At 37.9% G+C, this 18980-nt stretch overlaps 1 protein-coding gene across 4 annotated transcripts in view; it reads right to left on the reverse strand.

The window, feature by feature from the left end:
* Positions 1–18980, reverse strand: part of MOCS1 (molybdenum cofactor synthesis 1) — a 33714-nt gene that overhangs the window by 6410 nt on the left and 8324 nt on the right. For 2 of the 4 annotated variants that reach the window (XM_042882885.1, XM_042882876.1), the window contains 6 exons: positions 12280–12444; positions 7450–7511; positions 6120–6231; positions 5679–5791; positions 4877–4987; positions 2536–2656 (listed from right to left, as the gene is read on the reverse strand). In XM_042882885.1, coding sequence (XP_042738819.1) covers positions 2536–2656; positions 4877–4987; positions 5679–5791; positions 6120–6231; positions 7450–7511; positions 12280–12444 — 684 coding nt within the window. Of the gene's footprint in view, positions 1–1034; positions 1098–2535; positions 2657–4876; positions 4988–5678; positions 5792–6119; positions 6232–7449; positions 7512–12279; positions 12445–18980 lie in introns of all 4 variants that reach the window. The other 2 variants (XM_042882902.1, XM_042882893.1) reach the window with 2 other exon arrangements.

Consider the following 18980-nt stretch of genomic DNA (forward strand, 5'->3'; position numbering starts at 1 on the left):
AGGTGGAAGCAATTCACCTATGCTTCCCATATAATCCTGGGTCCACGCCCCAGGCTCATTCAAGGGCCAGTCTCCAAAGAGAACATCTCTTGGATGGAGGCTGCTTCCTGAGAAGGGATGCTTTATAGCCAGAGACCCTCTTCACCCATTGGGTGAGTCAACCTTTTCTTGTATATGATTATTGATATTGTTAACGATGCTTTGCCTGGTATTGTAAAGAGCTTATCAGAAGCAGTTTCATTGCTTCTAAGGACTAGCAAGTATTCCCAAAGACTGCTATGCTACAAAATAAGGAAGTGCTGGCATGGAAGAGGTGCCACACAGAAAGATATATGAAAAAAATCTGTAAGAGAATCCCCAGTAGTGCCTCATTATTTATGCAGAGATATTCAAAATGAAAGGAAAGGTAGTAAACATGTCTTCAATAGACATAAATAAAAACAAAAGCTCTTATCTGCAGGAGTGGTGAGACACCAGATTCTGCGGATTCTTCTATTAAGGTTATGCCCTGAGACTTTGCAACATTAAGAAAATATTTCAAAATAATGAAACTGCAAGTTCCAGATTCTAAAGCAAAGAACTAAGGAGCTGAGAAGCCTTGCATGTGCCATGTTGTTGCTTTTAAAAATTGTAGGCAAAGGAGAATTTCTTAGTTCAGGAGTAAAAATAAGTCTTGAATCCTTTATGCTTCTATTGCCATTTAGTGAGCTTCATAAAACTCATCCCTAAACTGCCTTATTAGTTAGTATAGTATTGTTAGGCACAAAGAAAGCAGACTGGCAAGAGGAAGCTAGTGACCCCTTTGGAAAATGTAACGATTCTCAAAATTAGAGAAAATAAAAAGAGTGAGAGGAAGGGGACATAAAACCTCTCCTTCTTCTGAAATTTGGCTTAAAATACAGTTATTCTTAAAACTAAGAAACATCTTTCCCTTCCTAAACCAGAAGTGTACACAGATTCAAAATAAAAGCCCAATCCACTCTGCTCCCAAAAAGACATAAACCAAAGAAAATCATGGTATGTTTATTACGTACTGATTTGTCACCCGCCAATCAGGATCATTGGACGGTTTTTCATCTGGGAAATGTTAAACATGCCTAGAAATAAAATAAGGAACACATAAAAATCCTAGCTTTTTAGGTTTTAAGTCATGCATCTGGTTCATATATATTTAGTTTTCTGCTCTTCACAGTGCAACCTGCACGCTAGGAAAACCAAAGCTCAATAAAGATCAAGGGAGCTGGAGAAGGAGGAATCTAGTATAATATTAAAAATAAAATAGCTGCCATAGTTTCCAAGCTGCTATGTATGTATAATGCTGTAGAACCTTTTCCCAGAAAACCTTCTGTAATCTGAATTACAGTCTAACTAGCACAGAATTAAAACAAGTTAGGACAATCTTATTTCTTAAGAATAGCATTTAACTTTATCAGTTGTAGGAGTAAGCTGTTAACAGCTATTCAATTCAAAGAAGTCCCATCTTCTAAATCCTCAAGGATAGTAAGAGACTAACACAAGTCAGAAGAAGAAATTATCAGGTAAATGTTGTTAATGGCAGAAATGCCTTTACTAGATGGGAAAACACGTCACTTTCTCAAATCAGAAACTCAGAAATGAATAGTCTAAAAGTAAAGGAATCAATTTTCCCTCCTACCCTTAGGTTTTCAAGGCACTATTTTGTTTGGGTCAGAGAAATGCACTTTTACAAGCAAGTCTATGGTCAGAATTACAAGCTGCTGCTTAAATTTATTTGATGTGTAACTAAAGAAGGGCAAAGCTAACTGTTAGTAAACAGGTAGAAACCTACAAGAGAACCAACATAAAGGCAATTATTCCATGCTCATGAAGACAGTTAATATGTAAAAGGTCAGCATTCTCACGTCCAGTCAGATTACCACAACATGCTGAGGCTCAGATGTGACTTAAATAGAGTTTATGTCAATATAAATTAAAATAAAAATATATATAAAATATAAAAGATTAATACAACATGCAGATATGACTGTATTATCATGGACCTTGCATCATTACCTTATCCAGAGCGCTAGATTGGCAACATATTTTGGTGTACTCAAAAAAAGTCTTGTCACTTCTAGAAGCATCTTAATGAAGCAGCTGTACCAACAGCCGTTGGCTCAATTCAGCTTTAGTGCTTATTTTACAGTGAACTTTCTGGGAAAACAGGGATCCAGTACAACCCTACTGATTACTGCTTAGCTTTCCACTTCACTGTTGCCATCATTAACAATGGTATTTGCACCTCTTTGAAGACAAAAGGCACACTGCTAGACAGTCAGCGCCAGATCTTGTGAAGGACTAGGAAATTCTAAATTGGCATTCAATTTTGGAGGACCTGCAGGACTGGTAAATGAAAAACTTCCTATCAAAAATGCTCTTATCAGATGGGAAGCTAATGCAGCTTCATTTAAGAACCTTTTCCTTTCCTTTTTCTGGCAAGTCAATGTTTCCCACTGCAACAGAATAACACTGCCTACCCTACTGACTGCTGTTATTCCTCCAGTACAAAAAACATACCAGCATGCTGTTTCTTTTTTCTGCTCACTGCTGCTCCAATGATTTGAACCAACTCTTCCTCTGAGGCACCTGACCGTAAGTGATCTCTCAAGGACACTTCTGAACTCCCGAACAGGCACACCTAGAGTCAACCCAAGGAAACAAAAGAAGCAAGAAAGATTAAAATAGGTGATCCTCCTATCACGGACAAGACTTGGAACAATGATAAGAGACTTCTGTGAAGTGGAAAGTCAACTGCACAGCTGCTGCCTCAAGACAACACCACCTTATTTCACAGACTCCTACAACTCTGTCAGTCTCTGAACATGACAACATAATGCTGTTGTAATGGTTGCCTTACAAGCCAAGCCATAAGCCAAAGCAGCTCTCCATGGTCAGCTTTAAGGAAAAGCACACCCTAATGATTATTTGCAGCTAAGAGCAGCATGAGCTGAGCCCGTAAAACAAACATTTCACCATTAGTATGACTAAGTGTAACTGCTACTATCAAATACGTAACTGAATTCTGATAGGAAGATTTATGCTAGCAAGTAAGCACAATACTTTGCTATCATTCTTAAGTCTTAACACTATGGTTCTTCCCTTTTGCTAGTCTGATGTAGGGAAGACAAGCCATGGATACATTACAGCTTACTAATGGAAGCCAACAACCATACCATGCTCTTTTTGAATTCTGGTTTTAGATGCTGAGTAATACTGAACACAAGCTCACACTGACCCTTATACAAAACCATTTAATCCCTTGGAGGATTCAATTTTTAATTAGAGTTGCAGTTACCAAACAACAGTATGGATGTGTCTTCCATAGCTTGCAAAATATGACTGTATTAGAAACACAAGTCATTCTTCTGTACAGAACACTAAACAAGTGGCTATACATCTTTGCTCAGTAATGGGTTGAATCAGAATCAATAGATGATATCTTCTAAGAGGTAGAAGGCAAAAAAAGGAAGGGAGGGGAAGGGACAGGGGGCAATATAACTGGAAATTTAAATGGAAATCATGAATCCCTTAACGTTGCTTACCTCTTGTTTAAGATTCTTTTTGCGTACTGAGGCAGCCTAGTAATTGCTTTTTGAGCTTACCATGAGAAAACTGAATTTATTTTAAGAAAGTGAGACAAAAATGCTTTGTTCATACATACAATTTATTAACTTTAAGACATAAGTCCTTACATAAAGTCTGGTTGAAATGAGCTTGTAAGTTAAAGAAAAGTGTTGATAGGAATCTGATACTATAAAATGCAGATAAGCACGGCTACCTTTAGCTGTCCTGCTGAACAACACCAGACTGACTTCCTCAAAAAGGAAAACAGGCTCACACGAAGCTACTACAAATAACTAGTAAGCATTCATTAGATTTACATCTTTTCCTCCTTTAACTGAGAAGATTCCACGTTGGCAAATTTCCTTCAAACTGCAAATACTATGCAAAGAGCATTTCTTTGACTATCAATTCTCCTATCTTATAGCTTTTTTTAGGGCTTTGTTGTTCTCTGTCATACAGCTATGTTTCAGTTCTATCGTTACTGCATTTCATCTTTTAACAAGTACTTCTTAGTAACTACAGAGTAAAGCGTTTTGTAGAGGTTTAGATATTGAAGAAATACAAGGTTGATGGAGATGATTTGCTTTCTCTCTCTTTCATGTATGTGCATAGACAGCCTCAAATGCTTACATAACATTTAAGCCCATTGGGCCTTCAGGCTACCTTGGTCATCTGACTTTAGACAGCAGCACAGCTGTTGTCAATATTAGGTGACAATGTATAAGTGCCAATTTTTAACTGAAAACTTTAATTTTCCCCTAGAAACTGCCAGTTTCAACGTGGCAGGAAATAGTTATTCCTCCCCTTTCTGCAGCTGCTGAGCAAATATGCAGGCTGTTCTTGAATAAGATTTCCAAGGACATCTTTGGTGAAACAGAACAGGATCCTTGTGGAATACAAAAGCCAAGCCCTAACCACTGCTTAGATACTTTTTTCCCCCATCTCAATTCAATGGGAAATCATCTGCTGGTCATATGTTTAAGATGCTCTTATGTCAAAGACTAAAATAAATATTTATATTTATAAGCCCTGAAACTGATGTTTTGCAGCTGAAATTAACTATGTTAGCAAAACAGAGAAACCAAAAAAGGTGTTACAACATTGCCCTAACAGCCCAAGAAACTTAAACAATACATACAGCAGAAAATCAAGGATAGGTAATTTAGAAGTCATCTGATGGTAACTAAGCATGTTTCCATCCTACTTTTCAATCTATCTATCTACTTTTAAGGGAAGAATTTCAATGCCAATTTAGCCTCATGAAAGCAAAGAGAATCATGTTTCCACTACCAACCTTCAGGTTCCCATCTGCTGTTATCCTCAGCCGATTGCAGGATCCACAGAAGTGCTCTGACATGGAGGTGATAAAACTAATTTGTCCCTGGAAATGTGGCACTTTGTAGCTCTACAGAAACGGAGAGGAGAAAAAAAGGAATCAATACTAAAGGTCTCATTTTAAAACCTCTGTGTGCCCAAAGACCAGAAGACATTTCAACAAAAATTTTCTCTGGTTCTAAGGTTACACAAGACAGAAAAGCAAAATTAGCTTTGTCAGAAGTTCCAGCCTCTTTTATTCCATTCGTGGAAATGCACAAATTTGTTATATGTTTGTCACTGTAGTTGACTTGCAGGTGATGCTAGTTTGAATATTCTTAGTCAGAGAGATGTGAGATACTGATTCATGTGGGTCAGAAATTCCCCATGTTACTTTGCACACTAAAGCAAGGCTATTATTTCTGTGAACAGCTGTTTTACCAAGTTCATTAATGTGCAGTCAGACACACAGATGTAGACTGTGAAAAGTTTCAAAATGTGAGAATATAGGATGCAAGCCTGTCGTTCTTTATATCTCACTGATGCATTTAGTAAACACACTGTGTTTCTAAAGGGAAAAATTACAACCAGTGTTTTAAGTAAGTGTCAAACCACATGTGTGCAGCTTGACCAAAATTCCACAGTTACTACACTTAGTACTTCCTGCTTTTTTTTTTTTTTTAAATATAAATGCTGAACTTACCAGACTCTGGGGATGTGGGGTAAAGGGAGATAATACATACAGTATATATGCTACATACATATTCTTTGTCTATCCCCACCTTGGCTGTGCTGGAAGCTTCACAGGGCAATTTCTCTAATTCAGGCCATCGTTGTTTAATTGTATCAAGCATTTCTTTGTAGCTTACCATCTTCTTGAAGTTCCATTTATTGCCTAAAATTAACAAAACCAGCACAACTGTAAACTGTGGGTATTATGTTTTTTAGTTAGGAAAGAACAACCTCTACATTTCCAATAGATCTCACTTTTCCCTACAGGCGTCTCAGTCCCAATTAATTCTGCTACTAATCTTTCACCAGTGTACCCACAGAAGACAGGCAAGGTGCAAATGAAATAAAATCAGGGAATTTCAAAATTCCCCAGGAGAGCTCACCAAAATTTCTGGAGAAAAGCCCAAAAAGTAAATAACCCCAACATGATTATTCACATATATTCATGGCACACCATATACCAGGCAAAATCTCAGAGAAGGAATGGTTACCATCAAAGGGCATGTATTCTATGAACCGCACATCAAGGGGCAGATCCTTTGTGAAATCCACAAAGTTCAGCAGTTCATCCTCATTCAAACCTCGCATCACAACACAGTTTACCTGCAGGAAAAGCAGACAATTAAAATTAGAAAGCAGAGAATGACTTCCTTACGTCTTACACAAGACTTTGTAGTCCTAGTCTGTCTGTAATAAAAAGAACAACATATTTTGAAAGAAAAGATAATTTGGCAAGACTGAAATGGCACAGCCAATCATTTCTGTCAAACTTTGGGGTCAAACAGGTTATAGTAAATGGAGTTAGGGCGTGCTAGTGACCATTCGCTATAGCAGTTCCCTAGAATTCTGGTTTGGGTCCAGAAACTGCAGCATAGGAAGTTCTGCACAAATGTGCGCAAGAACTTCTTTACAGTGAGGTGACGGAGCACTGGAACAGGCTGCCCAGGGAGGCTGTGGAATCTCCTTCTCTGGAGATGTTCAAGACCTGCCTGGACACCTACTTGTGTGACCTGGTATAGGAAACCTGCTTTGGCAGGGGGGTTGGACTCGATGATTTCTTGAGGTCCCTTCCAACCCCTACAATTCTGTGATTCTCTCTGACATTTACATAAATGATCTCACTGCAGGATTTGAAGGTATACTAAGTTTGCAAATTATTCTAAATTGAGAAGAGCTGTTGATGCAGGACAATGTTCTCAGACAGAGGGTCTGAATTTTGGCTGGTGTTTTTCAGAGCATTATAGCCTAAACCACTTACACTTATTCGATCTTCCAAAACGCTGGTGAAACAAGGGAACAACTGCTACAGAACTGTAACTGTAAGCTGAGTTAGGGTGAAGTTTCATATTACAGCTAAGTTGATTTACCTGCACCTCCAAAGGAAAACTCCCTTTGCCTGTCTCTAACACTGGTCCTCATCAGAGTCTGCTATGAGCAGATGAAGGAGATAAACCAGAAAAAAAAAAAGTCTTTCTTCAGGGCTGTTTTGTGCCTGTTAACTCCCTCAGCCAAGTTCATAGCTGGGTCAGACAAGTGCCAACTCAATACAGGGGGCAGGAGGAGACAAGTACAGAGCAGGACCACCCAGCAGTCTGCTGCTAGGCTATCAATATGCTTTGTGGCAGTGTGAACTATACTCTGAGCTGCACGAGGAGATATGAATTCCCCCAAATAACTCCTGATGTGACTTGCCAAAAATTATTTGAGGTTAGGACAAGAAGGGAGGGAAATAAATTCCCTAGCAGGTGAGCTGCAACTTTTATCACAAGTTATGGTAAAAAAACGACAATGGTTAAAAGAGTAGATTCACACTTCCTTTACCTTAACAGGACGGTAACCAAGTTCAGTGGCTTTGTGGATTCCTTCCATTACCTTGTGAAAGCCTAAGATATAGAAAAGAAATTTTTATTCTTCCTGCTTACACAGGAACAGAACGTGGAAGGAGATACAGGAAAAAGATGACCATAAAAAAAAAAAAGCATACAAAACAATCCAATTCAGAAGATGTGGCTTAAGTAAGAGATGCAAGTAAAAAGATTTCAGTTCTCTCTCTCCTCTAAGGCTGCCAGCATTTGTTGCTGTTGTCAAATTAGTGAGATACATTTTTTTTTTTTAAATGGTATTTGGGTAATCAAAAGTATGCAGATGCTTTTCTGCATCTTTGGACATTAATACAGCATTAATGTATGACTCTCCAGTTCTCCGTACTTCAACTTTGCTTTGCATTATGTTCGTCTTAAAGGGAGTGACACACATTTGTGAATTGCCTCCAGATGGAATGAAGAAAGAATACCAAATTAATGTTTATTTGATAATAATAGCACATGTGTCTTTGCTAAAACAGCAGACTCTCACTGGTCTAAATCTGGTCTTTACAGTGTTGCTAAGGGTATTTTAAAATGTGCGTGTGGGGAAGAGCAGAGTTAGGAACAAACAAAAACCCTTCATTTCCCCCTTGCTACAGACCTAATTGGCTTCCAAAGCTATTAAAGATCACAAGCAGCAGCATTTTACACGACTATCATTTTATGACTACTTTGAACTTGTGGATTTGGTGACCACAATGTTGGGAGCACGAGTCAGAGCATTTAGAAAAGCAGTAAGTTGTTCTTTGACCCTTAAAAACAAATGAAATATGTCAAAAGCAGCAATGACTCCAAGGGATGAACTGCTCAGATTCACCCTCCCCTTTAGTACGGTCTGTACTTGTCATCAGCTCCCAGGCACAGATACAGAGTTAATTCAGGACAAGTATTTCTCCCTCTAGATGTACCTCTTAAATGTGGAAGAAAAAAAATTAGGTATGCAATTTTATGATTCCAAAGGCCTTTATGAAAGCCTGTTAATCAACTCATTCAAATCACACCTTATGTTAGTTTTAAAGTTAAGACCTTTCATCAAGATATCACTTTTAGATTTCACATATTACTCTTTCCCTTGTCACACCAGCTGGCAGAGAAACAAGGTGATAGTAGCAAGAATGAGACAAAGTTACAGACCACTGGGGACACATTTCTGGTGAGTGGATGTGCACAGCTGCAAATACTGTGTTCACAAGCATGTCTCTTACCTAGTCTAAGATAGACTAAACACTTTTGCACTCAAAATGCAGATGACAAGACACTGTATGAGGCTGAGCAACTCCTCCCTAAGCTGTACTCTTCAACAGCAAATAATTTACATATGCTAGCAAAAGGGCAAGATCTTCCAGAAGTTTTGTGCTGACAATCCTTGTGCTGTTTTCATTTATATGATATCTTTTTCTAGGTAGGTTCATCAGCCTTCTTTTCCCATCTCTGATCCACTGGAAACTCAGGTTCTCTAGAGAAATGTTTGTAACTTAATTATCTGTAGGTGCTTACCAAAAACAAGTAATAGCTTACTTAATAACATTCTTGCACACTTGACATTGAATGTGCTCCATATCACAGTAGAAAAGAGAGATGTGAAATTTCTAGTTTACTGTTTCCTGTCTGGTAAGAGTATCAAGCACAAACACAGGAAAGCAGGAGATGCATAACCAATACCGCTCCTGGCCACAAAAAGAATGTGAAGAGTAAGGAGGGAATAGTAACCTAACTCTTGCAAGCAACTGTTTGAAGTTAGAACCTGTAATTCTTCTCCTTCATCACCTACTTGTTTTGCATGCACCCAGAAAGTTTGCAGCCATAGTGGTAGTTTTCCTTCCAATTAAGTTTATGAGCTGAATGTGGCAAGAGAGATAATGATACGTTGCTGTAAGCACAACCCAGAGCCTCAAACGGGATCAAAAAGCTCCACAACAGCTAAGAAAACCTTATGTGCAACTTCAGGAATGCAGAAATCAAAATCAACTAAAAGAGACAGGAAGCAGTCATAAGCAAGCAACAGATAAAACAACAATAAAACAATGTATATAGAGGTATAGGAGAATAACACAGCTTGCAGTGCATCTAAATCAAAGTTCTAACGAGTTCTACCTCTTACCTCCTACCACTCTAACACATGCTATCAAAAATCTACACACAGACAAAAAAAAATAGAAAAAAAAGAAACAAACCTATTTTGATTAACAACTACTATTAGTGGAAACAAGCTCAAAGAGTTTGGGAGCAGGGTAATTGTTCAAACTAAAAACCTACTACATTAAAAATATATCTGTAACAGCATTGCAGATTTTCAGGTTAACTGTTCTCTGCTTTTCTTCATGGAAAGCTGTTAAGAGTCCATTTGTATGCCATAAGGTACTAACTGAAACTTCCTTTTTAGATCAAAATCCTTGCGTGGTAATGGAACCGCAAAAAGAACAAAACCAAAATATTTCTGTACACTGCAGTAGAAATGAAATGTTATTTTTTTCAGGAAATATTGTCGAGAAGCAGAAGTTTTCAAAATTTTTTTGGACATCTCAAAATTTCAAGCCTTCTCCAAACACTGAAAAAAATCCAATATTTTCATCTTTTAAGAAACCATAACCTTATCCAACTTTAAAGTAGAGTCATAGTGCTTGTAAGTAGGACTCTGTAGAGATTCTTCAACATGTCCAGAACAATCACATATGGGAAGCATGACACCTCCCAGTGTTTCATCCCTGCTGGAACATAGGCTTCAAGCCAATGTTTAATGATTCAATTACAGTAAAATATCTAATTTTCTTTGTACTGAACAAAAAAAGAAGATGCAGGCTATGAAACAAATTGGACAGCTACGTGCAGCACCAAATATTATTTATTTGTTCATCCCTTGAAATGCGGTAGTTAGAGAGGAACAGAAATGTTATGGTTCTCTAATGTGCTTTTACTTATCAGTAGTACCAGTGCATTAAAGATACAACATCAAAATCCTGGAAAAAGTTCCCAGAGGACCTGAAAAATTTATTTCAAGTTTCTTGAGCTCCTGGCTAGCTCCAGTTGGATGAAACCTTTGCCTTCCACAGAATTTACTGGACTGTAGGAGTCTAAGACCAGGAGTGCCTCTCACCTTAACAGAGCTACATCTGGTTGCCTCTGGAACTGCCACATGAGACAAGGTAGCACTGTAGGGCAGACTGTTTATTCTCTGCTCATTCCATACTTGGAAATCTCCTATTAAATAAAAAAAAAACCCTCAAAAACAATTTAAAAAGTATTTTTACATAATTCCAGCCCTTAACAAAAGGAAAAAAAAAAACAAAGCCAAACAACAACCACAAAAGCAATGCTGTTTTTAACCTGATCTTAATAAGTAGATATGATTTGGAGTTTTTATTCTCCTCTTCAAAAAAGAAAGTCACAGAAGTTTCTCTGTTCATCCTCTATGGTATACAGAAGAGCAATTTCTCTCTTTGTGGTTAAAGTCCCTTTTTCATTTTAAAATGGGAAAAAGAGAACGTTTATATAAATAAAAGTTATCCTTCTTCCTTGCTAACTTTTAATTTAACTATAAACAGCACATTCCTAACAGCTTCCAATCAGATATGAAGAGCTGTGGCCATATAATTCAGGGAGCTTCAGGATGAGCTTTACCCCTTCAGTAGCAAAGGAAGAGCCTGCTTCTAGTGAATGTCACAAATCAGGTAATATTCAAATGCAGAGAGCAGAAGAAAAGAGCACAGTCACCACCTGCTTGTGATTAGATACTCCAGATACTTCTCTGCATGCCAATTATGCCATGACACAACCACATTAATAAAACAGTCAGATTTCTGACAGGAAGAGATATTTGCATTGTGATGTAGACATCTGAAGAAGCACTCCCAGAGAGACTGCAGACAAAACCACCTTTCTACATTTGTCAACAGAATTTCAATTTGATAGAGGAGTGATTTAAACATAGAAGTTACTTCTCTCAGTATCCCAGATTTGTTCACCCCTTACCATGCATTTAGCTTAAGCTGTTGCACCATCTAGTGGCTACCTGGAAATTTTGTCAGAATTAGAAGTTCACAGCCTGCAAAAGTCACATTCGTAGACTGAATGATATAAAACTGTATCAGTTTTAGGTTTAGGGAAGGAAGCCCAAACATTTCTGCTAAACTTTAAGATAGAATTCACGATTCATTTAAACAAGGGTTTTTAATACTGGAAACATCTAAGCATTACTGAAATTGTTTGCAATTACTAGTTCAACTGGAGAGAAGTTACAAAGCTTGTATCTCTCCTCAAATGAAGTCAGGAACAGTTTGTACTTGTACTACTTTTAAAATGCAGTGCCATAGGAAACACCACTAATCAGAAATGAGACACAGCTGGCACATCCCAAATGTAGCTTTCAGAAACTTCTGTTATTTGTCACACGAAGTTTAATTCTTGCGGTATATTAATCCTTGGCTGCCACAGTGAAATGTGTTTCTTTGAAAAATACTGAACAACAGCACAAGATCTGGAGAGTTCTCTTGATTTCCACAACAAACCGGTACTCAAACAGGTATTCGTAACTGTAGACAGTCACCACTGACTGTGGTTGGTGAGTTGAGCTTCTTCTACTCTTAACAAATCCAACTAAAGGTTCTATCTCTTAGCATTGCAGAAAGAAGGAAAGTCACAATCTAAATTGCTAGCGTAGGTTGTTTTCCCTGGAATCAAAAGGACACTAATTTGTTTCTTTTCCGAAACAACTGAGCATGAAAGACATATCAAACAATTCACATTCCTGCTGGTTTTAAAAACTTTGCCTTTGAAGACAAATCTGTACCTTTCCTCCGGACAATGAACTCAAATTTAGCTGGAACCAAAGTATCCAGGCTAATGTTGATGGCATTCAGTCCTGCCTCCTTCAGTCGGGGCAATAGCCTGGCTAAGTTGATCCCATTGGTTGTGACAGCGATGGTTTTCAGCCCTTCTAGCTTGTACAGTTGACCTAGGAAAAGAAAATAAAAGTAAGAACACTTTAAAAGAAGTAATTTAACTGTAAATTAAACAGAAAACCCCCCAAAAAGATTCACAAAACAAATAAAATTCAGCAAGGTGGAAGGAAAACACGGACACATCAATCCGTCAGCCTTCTTCTGATCCATTCTAGCATACACCAATTTCAAAAGGTATAAGCAACAGCAATTTGTTGCCTGCAAAATTGCTTAAGAAGAACAATGAAAACACAACTAATTTTGTTCTCCACAGCTACTCTACTGTTGGAAGAAGGCCTCTGATCTTCTTTACCATCTTTTCCTTAATCTAGCATTGCAAACAGAATTCTGTGTTCTGTAATAGTAAGCAGCATCAAGACATACCATAGCACCTGAACTAGCAACGCTTACCCTGAAGTGCTGCAGAAAAAAAGAACAGTTCTAACCTAGTGGCAGTGTCAAGAAATAGTGACTTTAAGCTGTCAAAATAAATAGATATGCTGCCATCTAGAGAGAAAAAGGTCAACACATCAGGCCATTATAGAGAATCTGAAGCAAGAACATCCAATGAACAAAAGTATTTGCACTTAACAACTGGAAACTTTTGGTTAACAAAAAAAACCAACAAGTAAGAAACAGATAATGTAATGAGTTTAAAATTCAGAAAATGCCTGCTTGGAAACTAAACAAGGAAATCCTCGGCATATTCAATTCCTGGAGGGCAGTCCTTCAAACCTCTGGTTATCAATACAAGAACAGATGAGGAAAACAAACAAAACTGCATATACCACCTGTAGAAGCAGAATGAAAGCAAAGCCATAGCATCCACCCTAATTTCTTGGAAAATATTTTAAGAACTCTTATTCTTGGGGCAATTCTAGTTACAGTACAAACATTTTACAGTTCATTCTTCACTGCCTATTTTACCTCTATTTGTTCACGCTGGTAAAGGTCTTACTTTGGCTTTATTTCATTTCTCAGTTATTCTCAAAATATTCAGCCTAAGCTTGGCCCAGAACTCCTAACAGAGAGGAAAAAACTAGCTGCCATGCAGGTCTCACAGCTAAAAATGTAAAATGCAGAAAGGCTTAGAATAAAATATAGAAACAAATCCAGCCACAGCCTAAAATGGAAAAGTTTTGCTGTTGTTGTTTTAATAAAAAAGCAGGAACTCTTTAGGTTGTTAAGTGCAGGCAGCAGCTTTTGTCAGTGCATCTTCTCTTCCCTGTGCCAGGAGAGAGACAGGGCGAGGCACTGGAAATACATTAGTATGCAGAACAACTTGGATTGAGCCCAACTATGAGAAATTGGAGATAGGGACTTAACACTTAGACCAACAGACTAAGAAGGACCAGTTAGTACACTGTGTTATTTGTGAAAACTAAGAAGTGGAATATTTGCAGTTGCTTGCTTTACTTTTTTTTTTTCCCATTAATGATCTCTAAATTAAGAAGGGGAAGAGAGTTTTCATAAATTTGGAACTCAGTGTGTGCCCACATATTAACCTGTTTACCAACTTTCGGCCACTGCCTTACCATCAACACAACATCAATACAAGAAAAGGTAACTGATAAAACTATGAAGTAGAACAGAAAACAGAACAGATGCTATGATTCAATTTTAGCTTCGGTAGCATGAAGCTAAAAACTTATTTGTGCAGCTTAAGCCATCAAGTAAACCTTTTTACATTTACTTCTTTTCCTTCAGGATAAAGAGCATCTCCTTAAACAGATGACTTTCTTATATATCCTCTTCTAAGAGTTTCTTCAATTCCATTTCTCCTGCTTGGGACCAGAAAATATATTTTGTCTCCTAATATATGTATTAACAAGTCTAATCTGCACAGGTTTACTCCAGAAATATGTATGCTACTATAAAAAGCCTGCCCTGGAAAATGATGTTCCTATGGGTCCCTTCCAGCTCAGGGTATTCTATATTTTCTCAGTGGAGACGTATGCTACCCAGACAATAATAAACAGCTATCATACGTTGTAAGTCCAGTTCTAATTTATGCCTGCAGTACCACAAAGGAGATGGATTCTATATTCCATTATCATCTGCTTCAGGAAAGTCTCAAATATATACTTTTGGCAGTCACTAGGACATGATAGAGGTTTCTGCTAGTGTTAGTTGCTGAGTCACAGCTTATGTATGTGCATGCAGTAAAAAGTTTATGTATGAATATTAGGAAAATATGGTTGTAATAATCTATCATTAAAATTAATGAGCTTTACTGGTGTTCCACAGATGATTTATGGTTAAGAGAAATGCTTGCTGAAAGCAAATGTAGCTTAAATCTCAGCCCTATTCAACTCCTGATGTAGTGTAGGCCGTTTCTATAAACTTATCTACAACGCAATACAGGGCTGGAACTTGAGTTATCCAGCCCAAAGAAACATTAGAAACAAGTCACAGATGAAGAACTGGCTGCAGGATCGAGTCCAGAGAGTGGTAGTCAACGGCTCAACATCGGGATGGAAATCGGTGATGAGTGGTGTCCCCCAGGGGTTGGTGCTGGGGCTGACATTCTTTAATATCTTCACCAATTACAATGTCAGTGGGGTCAAGTGCAGCCTCAAGAAGTTTGCTGATGACCCAAGCTGTGCGGTACAGTCAACACACCAGAGGGATGGGATACCATCCAGAGGGACCTGGACAGGCTTGAGCTGTAGGCCCAGGTGAATCTCATGAGGTTCAATAAATCCAAATGTGAGGTCTTGCACCTGAGTCAAGGCAACCCCTACTACAAATACAAGCTGGAGAATGAAAGGATTGAATGCAGCCCTGCTGAAAAAGACCTGGGGGTAATGGTGGATGGCAAGCTGGACATGAGCCAGCAATGTGCCCTTGCAGAAAGCCAACCGTATCCTGGGCTGCATCAAAAGTGTGGCCAGCAGGTCAAAGGTTGTGATCCTGTGCCTCTACTCTGTGCTGGTGAGGTCTCACCTGGAATAGTTTGTCCAGATGTGGAATCCTCAGCACAGGAGAGACCTGTTGGAGTGTGTCCAGAGAAGGGTCACAAAAATGACCCAAGGGATGGAACACCTCTCCTGTGAGTACAGGCTGAGAGAGGTGACCTGATAGCAGCCTTTCAGTATCTAAAGGGGAGCTACAGGAAAGAAGGGGACAGACTCTTTAGCAGGGTTTGTGGTGACAAAACAAGGGGAAATGCTTTTAGGCATAAAGAGAGTAGACTTAGGTTGGATAAAAGGAAACAGTCTTCTACAGTGAGGTGGTGATGCACTATAACAGGTTGCCCAGATGTGGCTGTGCCCTAACCTTTCAGGTAAGTTGCCCTGATCTAGTTGCACATGTCTCTGTTCATTGCAGTGGAGTTGGACTAAATGACATTTAAAGGTTCCTTCCAACTCTTAAGGATTCTATGATCTTAAGTCAAGAACACAATTTTGAAGCCTCCATTTCTTACAATCTGATGTGTGTTTGTGGGTAAAAACCCTGTGAATCTTAGAAAAGCTGTTTTATCTTACTTACTTTGTTAAGAGTAAATCAACTGGCACCTGAATAGCCATTTTAATGACAATTAATAGCCAGTGATCATGTTACTACAACCTTGCCTTGACTAGATTTTATTTTTAAAATCATTCTGGAATTCTAGAGCCGCTGTTACATTAGTTTGAGGAATATTTTCCTATATAATAATAAATGGAGACCACAGTAAACATTTACTACCAGTTGGGTTTTTTCGCTAGTACAGCAAGTCTTCAGATTTACCAAAATGTTATCATCTAATACTATTTAACTAGCTAGCCCACCTCCATACAAAAGCATTGAGCCTGGAATTTGAACACCATCACATACTCCAACATATAATTAATAGGGTAGGGTATTCTGCAGTTTATGGAGTTCAACAAAAAAGAAACCTAGGTCAGAGACATAAAAAGCTGCAAACAGACTTAGATGTCCCAAGCCTCCGTATAACAATCTTATCATCAGTCTTGCTGAAGTCAGAAGGACCTGACAAATGTAATGACACTTTAACAATGGAGAAATATTTCAGAGTGAAGACAGTTATAAAATAAAACAAAATAGCTCCACAAGGGCAAAATGACACTAAACAAGAAATTAATAGTTTTAAACCTGGTAGAAATACGAACATTACATCATGGAAATGTGAATGAATAGCGTCTTAGCACTTAGTAGCACTTAGTGCTACTGCCTTTTTCAACCTCAGACTGTTTCAGAATACTTGAAAAAGTCAAACTCTTGACTTTTTATTATCCAAATACAGCATTTGGATCTTAAACCCAGCAATTTCTTGCTATGTAATCGTGAGCAGGCTTTTTAAAGTACAGCAGAACTGCTTAATCCAGTGCAGCTCATTTCAGACCAAACAGTGAAGACAAATACACTCATGGAATCACAAAGATAAAACAGAACTTTTGAATGTGCCTCACCTTCCTCTTAGGCTAGCCAAGTTTTTTTCTCCAGCCTGTTGAAGCAATCACAGACTGTAATTCTCTTGCTCCTGAATCAGCACAACTTTTGCTTTTTCGAATCCTGCCCAAGAACCAGAAAACTGCTTACAGCCTAGAGCAGTAGGTCATACAAGGACTGTACTGCCAAGGAAAGTTCTAGAGAAGTATAATTCTTGCCATGCAAAAGATGGATCACATATGTTGCTGCAGTAACCTTAGGTTACACGATAAGGAATTTATATCTTGAATGCTATTATGAAGGTGAGATTTTCAGAGTCTGAGATGCCCACTTCTGGAACAATTTTATAACAACCCTGTCACAAGATGGCTTCAATAAAGCTGAATACTTTGAATATTGCAGGAAATATTTTTAGAATCATTTTCAGTGAATTTTCCCCTAATTGTTACATGAAATCTATTTAATTTTAACAACTTTCTAGCGATCCTAATTGCACACAACTTATTGTAACATGACAGTCTTAGAAAAAAAAAAATATGTACATGGAGACTTAAATTTTCTAGTTTTGAACATGGCTGAGAGAAAACAGCCAGGCAAATACAAATTAATTACAAAAAGAAGTAACGTAACAGGACAATCATCTTAACAATCATCTTAACATCCATCACTTTTACACCAAGATGACTATTCCCATCTGTTAAAATGACAGCACAGAAGTTGTGAAGGTTCTCAAGAACACTATGATTCTATCCAAGTTTAGTTGTGAACAAGAACATAGACAGAATAATGTAAATCCAGTGGTTTAAATTGAGGTCCCCCTCCAATAGCCATAAAAATAAGCCCTTGAGAATTCAATCACTACAGTAGAACATACGAAACAACCTTTCTATCAATGCTTAGAACTATTGCAAAAATAGAATTATTTTGCAGTGAACTAACTACTCAGGGTAAACCCTCAACATTGAAGTAGCAGTGTTGAATATAAAAAGCCATCAGCTACTATGATAAAAAAAAGTACAAACCAGCAAAGAAAACTCTGCACTAAACTGATAATGATACTGATTTCAATCCATTTTCATGCCAATACTGTACCCTCCATCTAAAAAAAGGATTATTATATTTTAAAATACATCTGCTTTTATAAATCTAGTCCCCTCTCAGCTGGAAAAAGCCAGCTAAAAATAATTACACTTTTTATTGTGAGAAACACACATGCCAGACTTCTTGAAATGTACATAATGCTCTCAAGCACAAATACAAATAACCATCATTCATGTGGGAATACCTGAGGGAAAGCTATTCCACCAAGTTCCAAAAAGATTAAGTTAGTACAGTCTGGGGGCTCCTCACAATCAGGATACAAGCAGATCTCAAGCCACCTCACTCTAGCCTTACTTTTTCCAGCTCTTTATACTACACTGCTCTGAATAAAAGAGAGCAGGAATAGGGTCTGTTTCATGCAGCAAAACCCAGTCTATCAGCAGGCACTTTTTTCAAGACCTTCATATGCTGTATTAATCCCTCCTTATCTTCAGTACTTCTAAGAGTATAGCTGCAGAAACAGAAGTTCCATTGCCTACAATATGCCAAAGTATACCTACCTTCATAGCTTTAATTTAATACATTACCATTATCTTAAGCTGTTTTAATGTCCATGACATATGAAACTTTTGATAAGGAAAGAACAACTGGCTCAAGTCAAAATCAGGAGTACAATAAATTAATGCAATGTAAATCAAAAGGAGATGGACTTCAAAGGTTTAGCCAGTGATTTATCTTCCATTTAATTAATACATTCTCAGTGTATCAGTAACTTATAAAAGCATAGTCATTCCCACCATTCCTGTAAACACAGATGAGCAAATGCAATTGAAAATAAACAAAACAAACAATAACTCTCCCACCCCCAAAAAGAAAACCTGTTTTGTTCTCTAGTTTGTAAACAAGTATCATCTCTTCCTCTGCAACGAGAACCTCCTCAAATGAGTTCTCAATTTTTCACCCATAGGGTGCATAATTGCATGCCATTTATTAGATGTTGAATATGAAGCCACTACTAAGTTCAGCTGTCACAGTATGAAATTCTGTTCAACCAGGAGAACAGAACTGGAAGTTTGCTGAAGGGAACTGCCCTCCATTACACAATACTGGGGGA

The sequence above is a fragment of the Lagopus leucura genome, unplaced genomic scaffold (assembly GCF_019238085.1).
Source record: "Lagopus leucura isolate 7727_CA_CO unplaced genomic scaffold, USGS_WTPT01 Super-Scaffold_73, whole genome shotgun sequence".
NCBI classification, from domain to species: domain Eukaryota; kingdom Metazoa; phylum Chordata; class Aves; order Galliformes; family Phasianidae; genus Lagopus; species Lagopus leucura.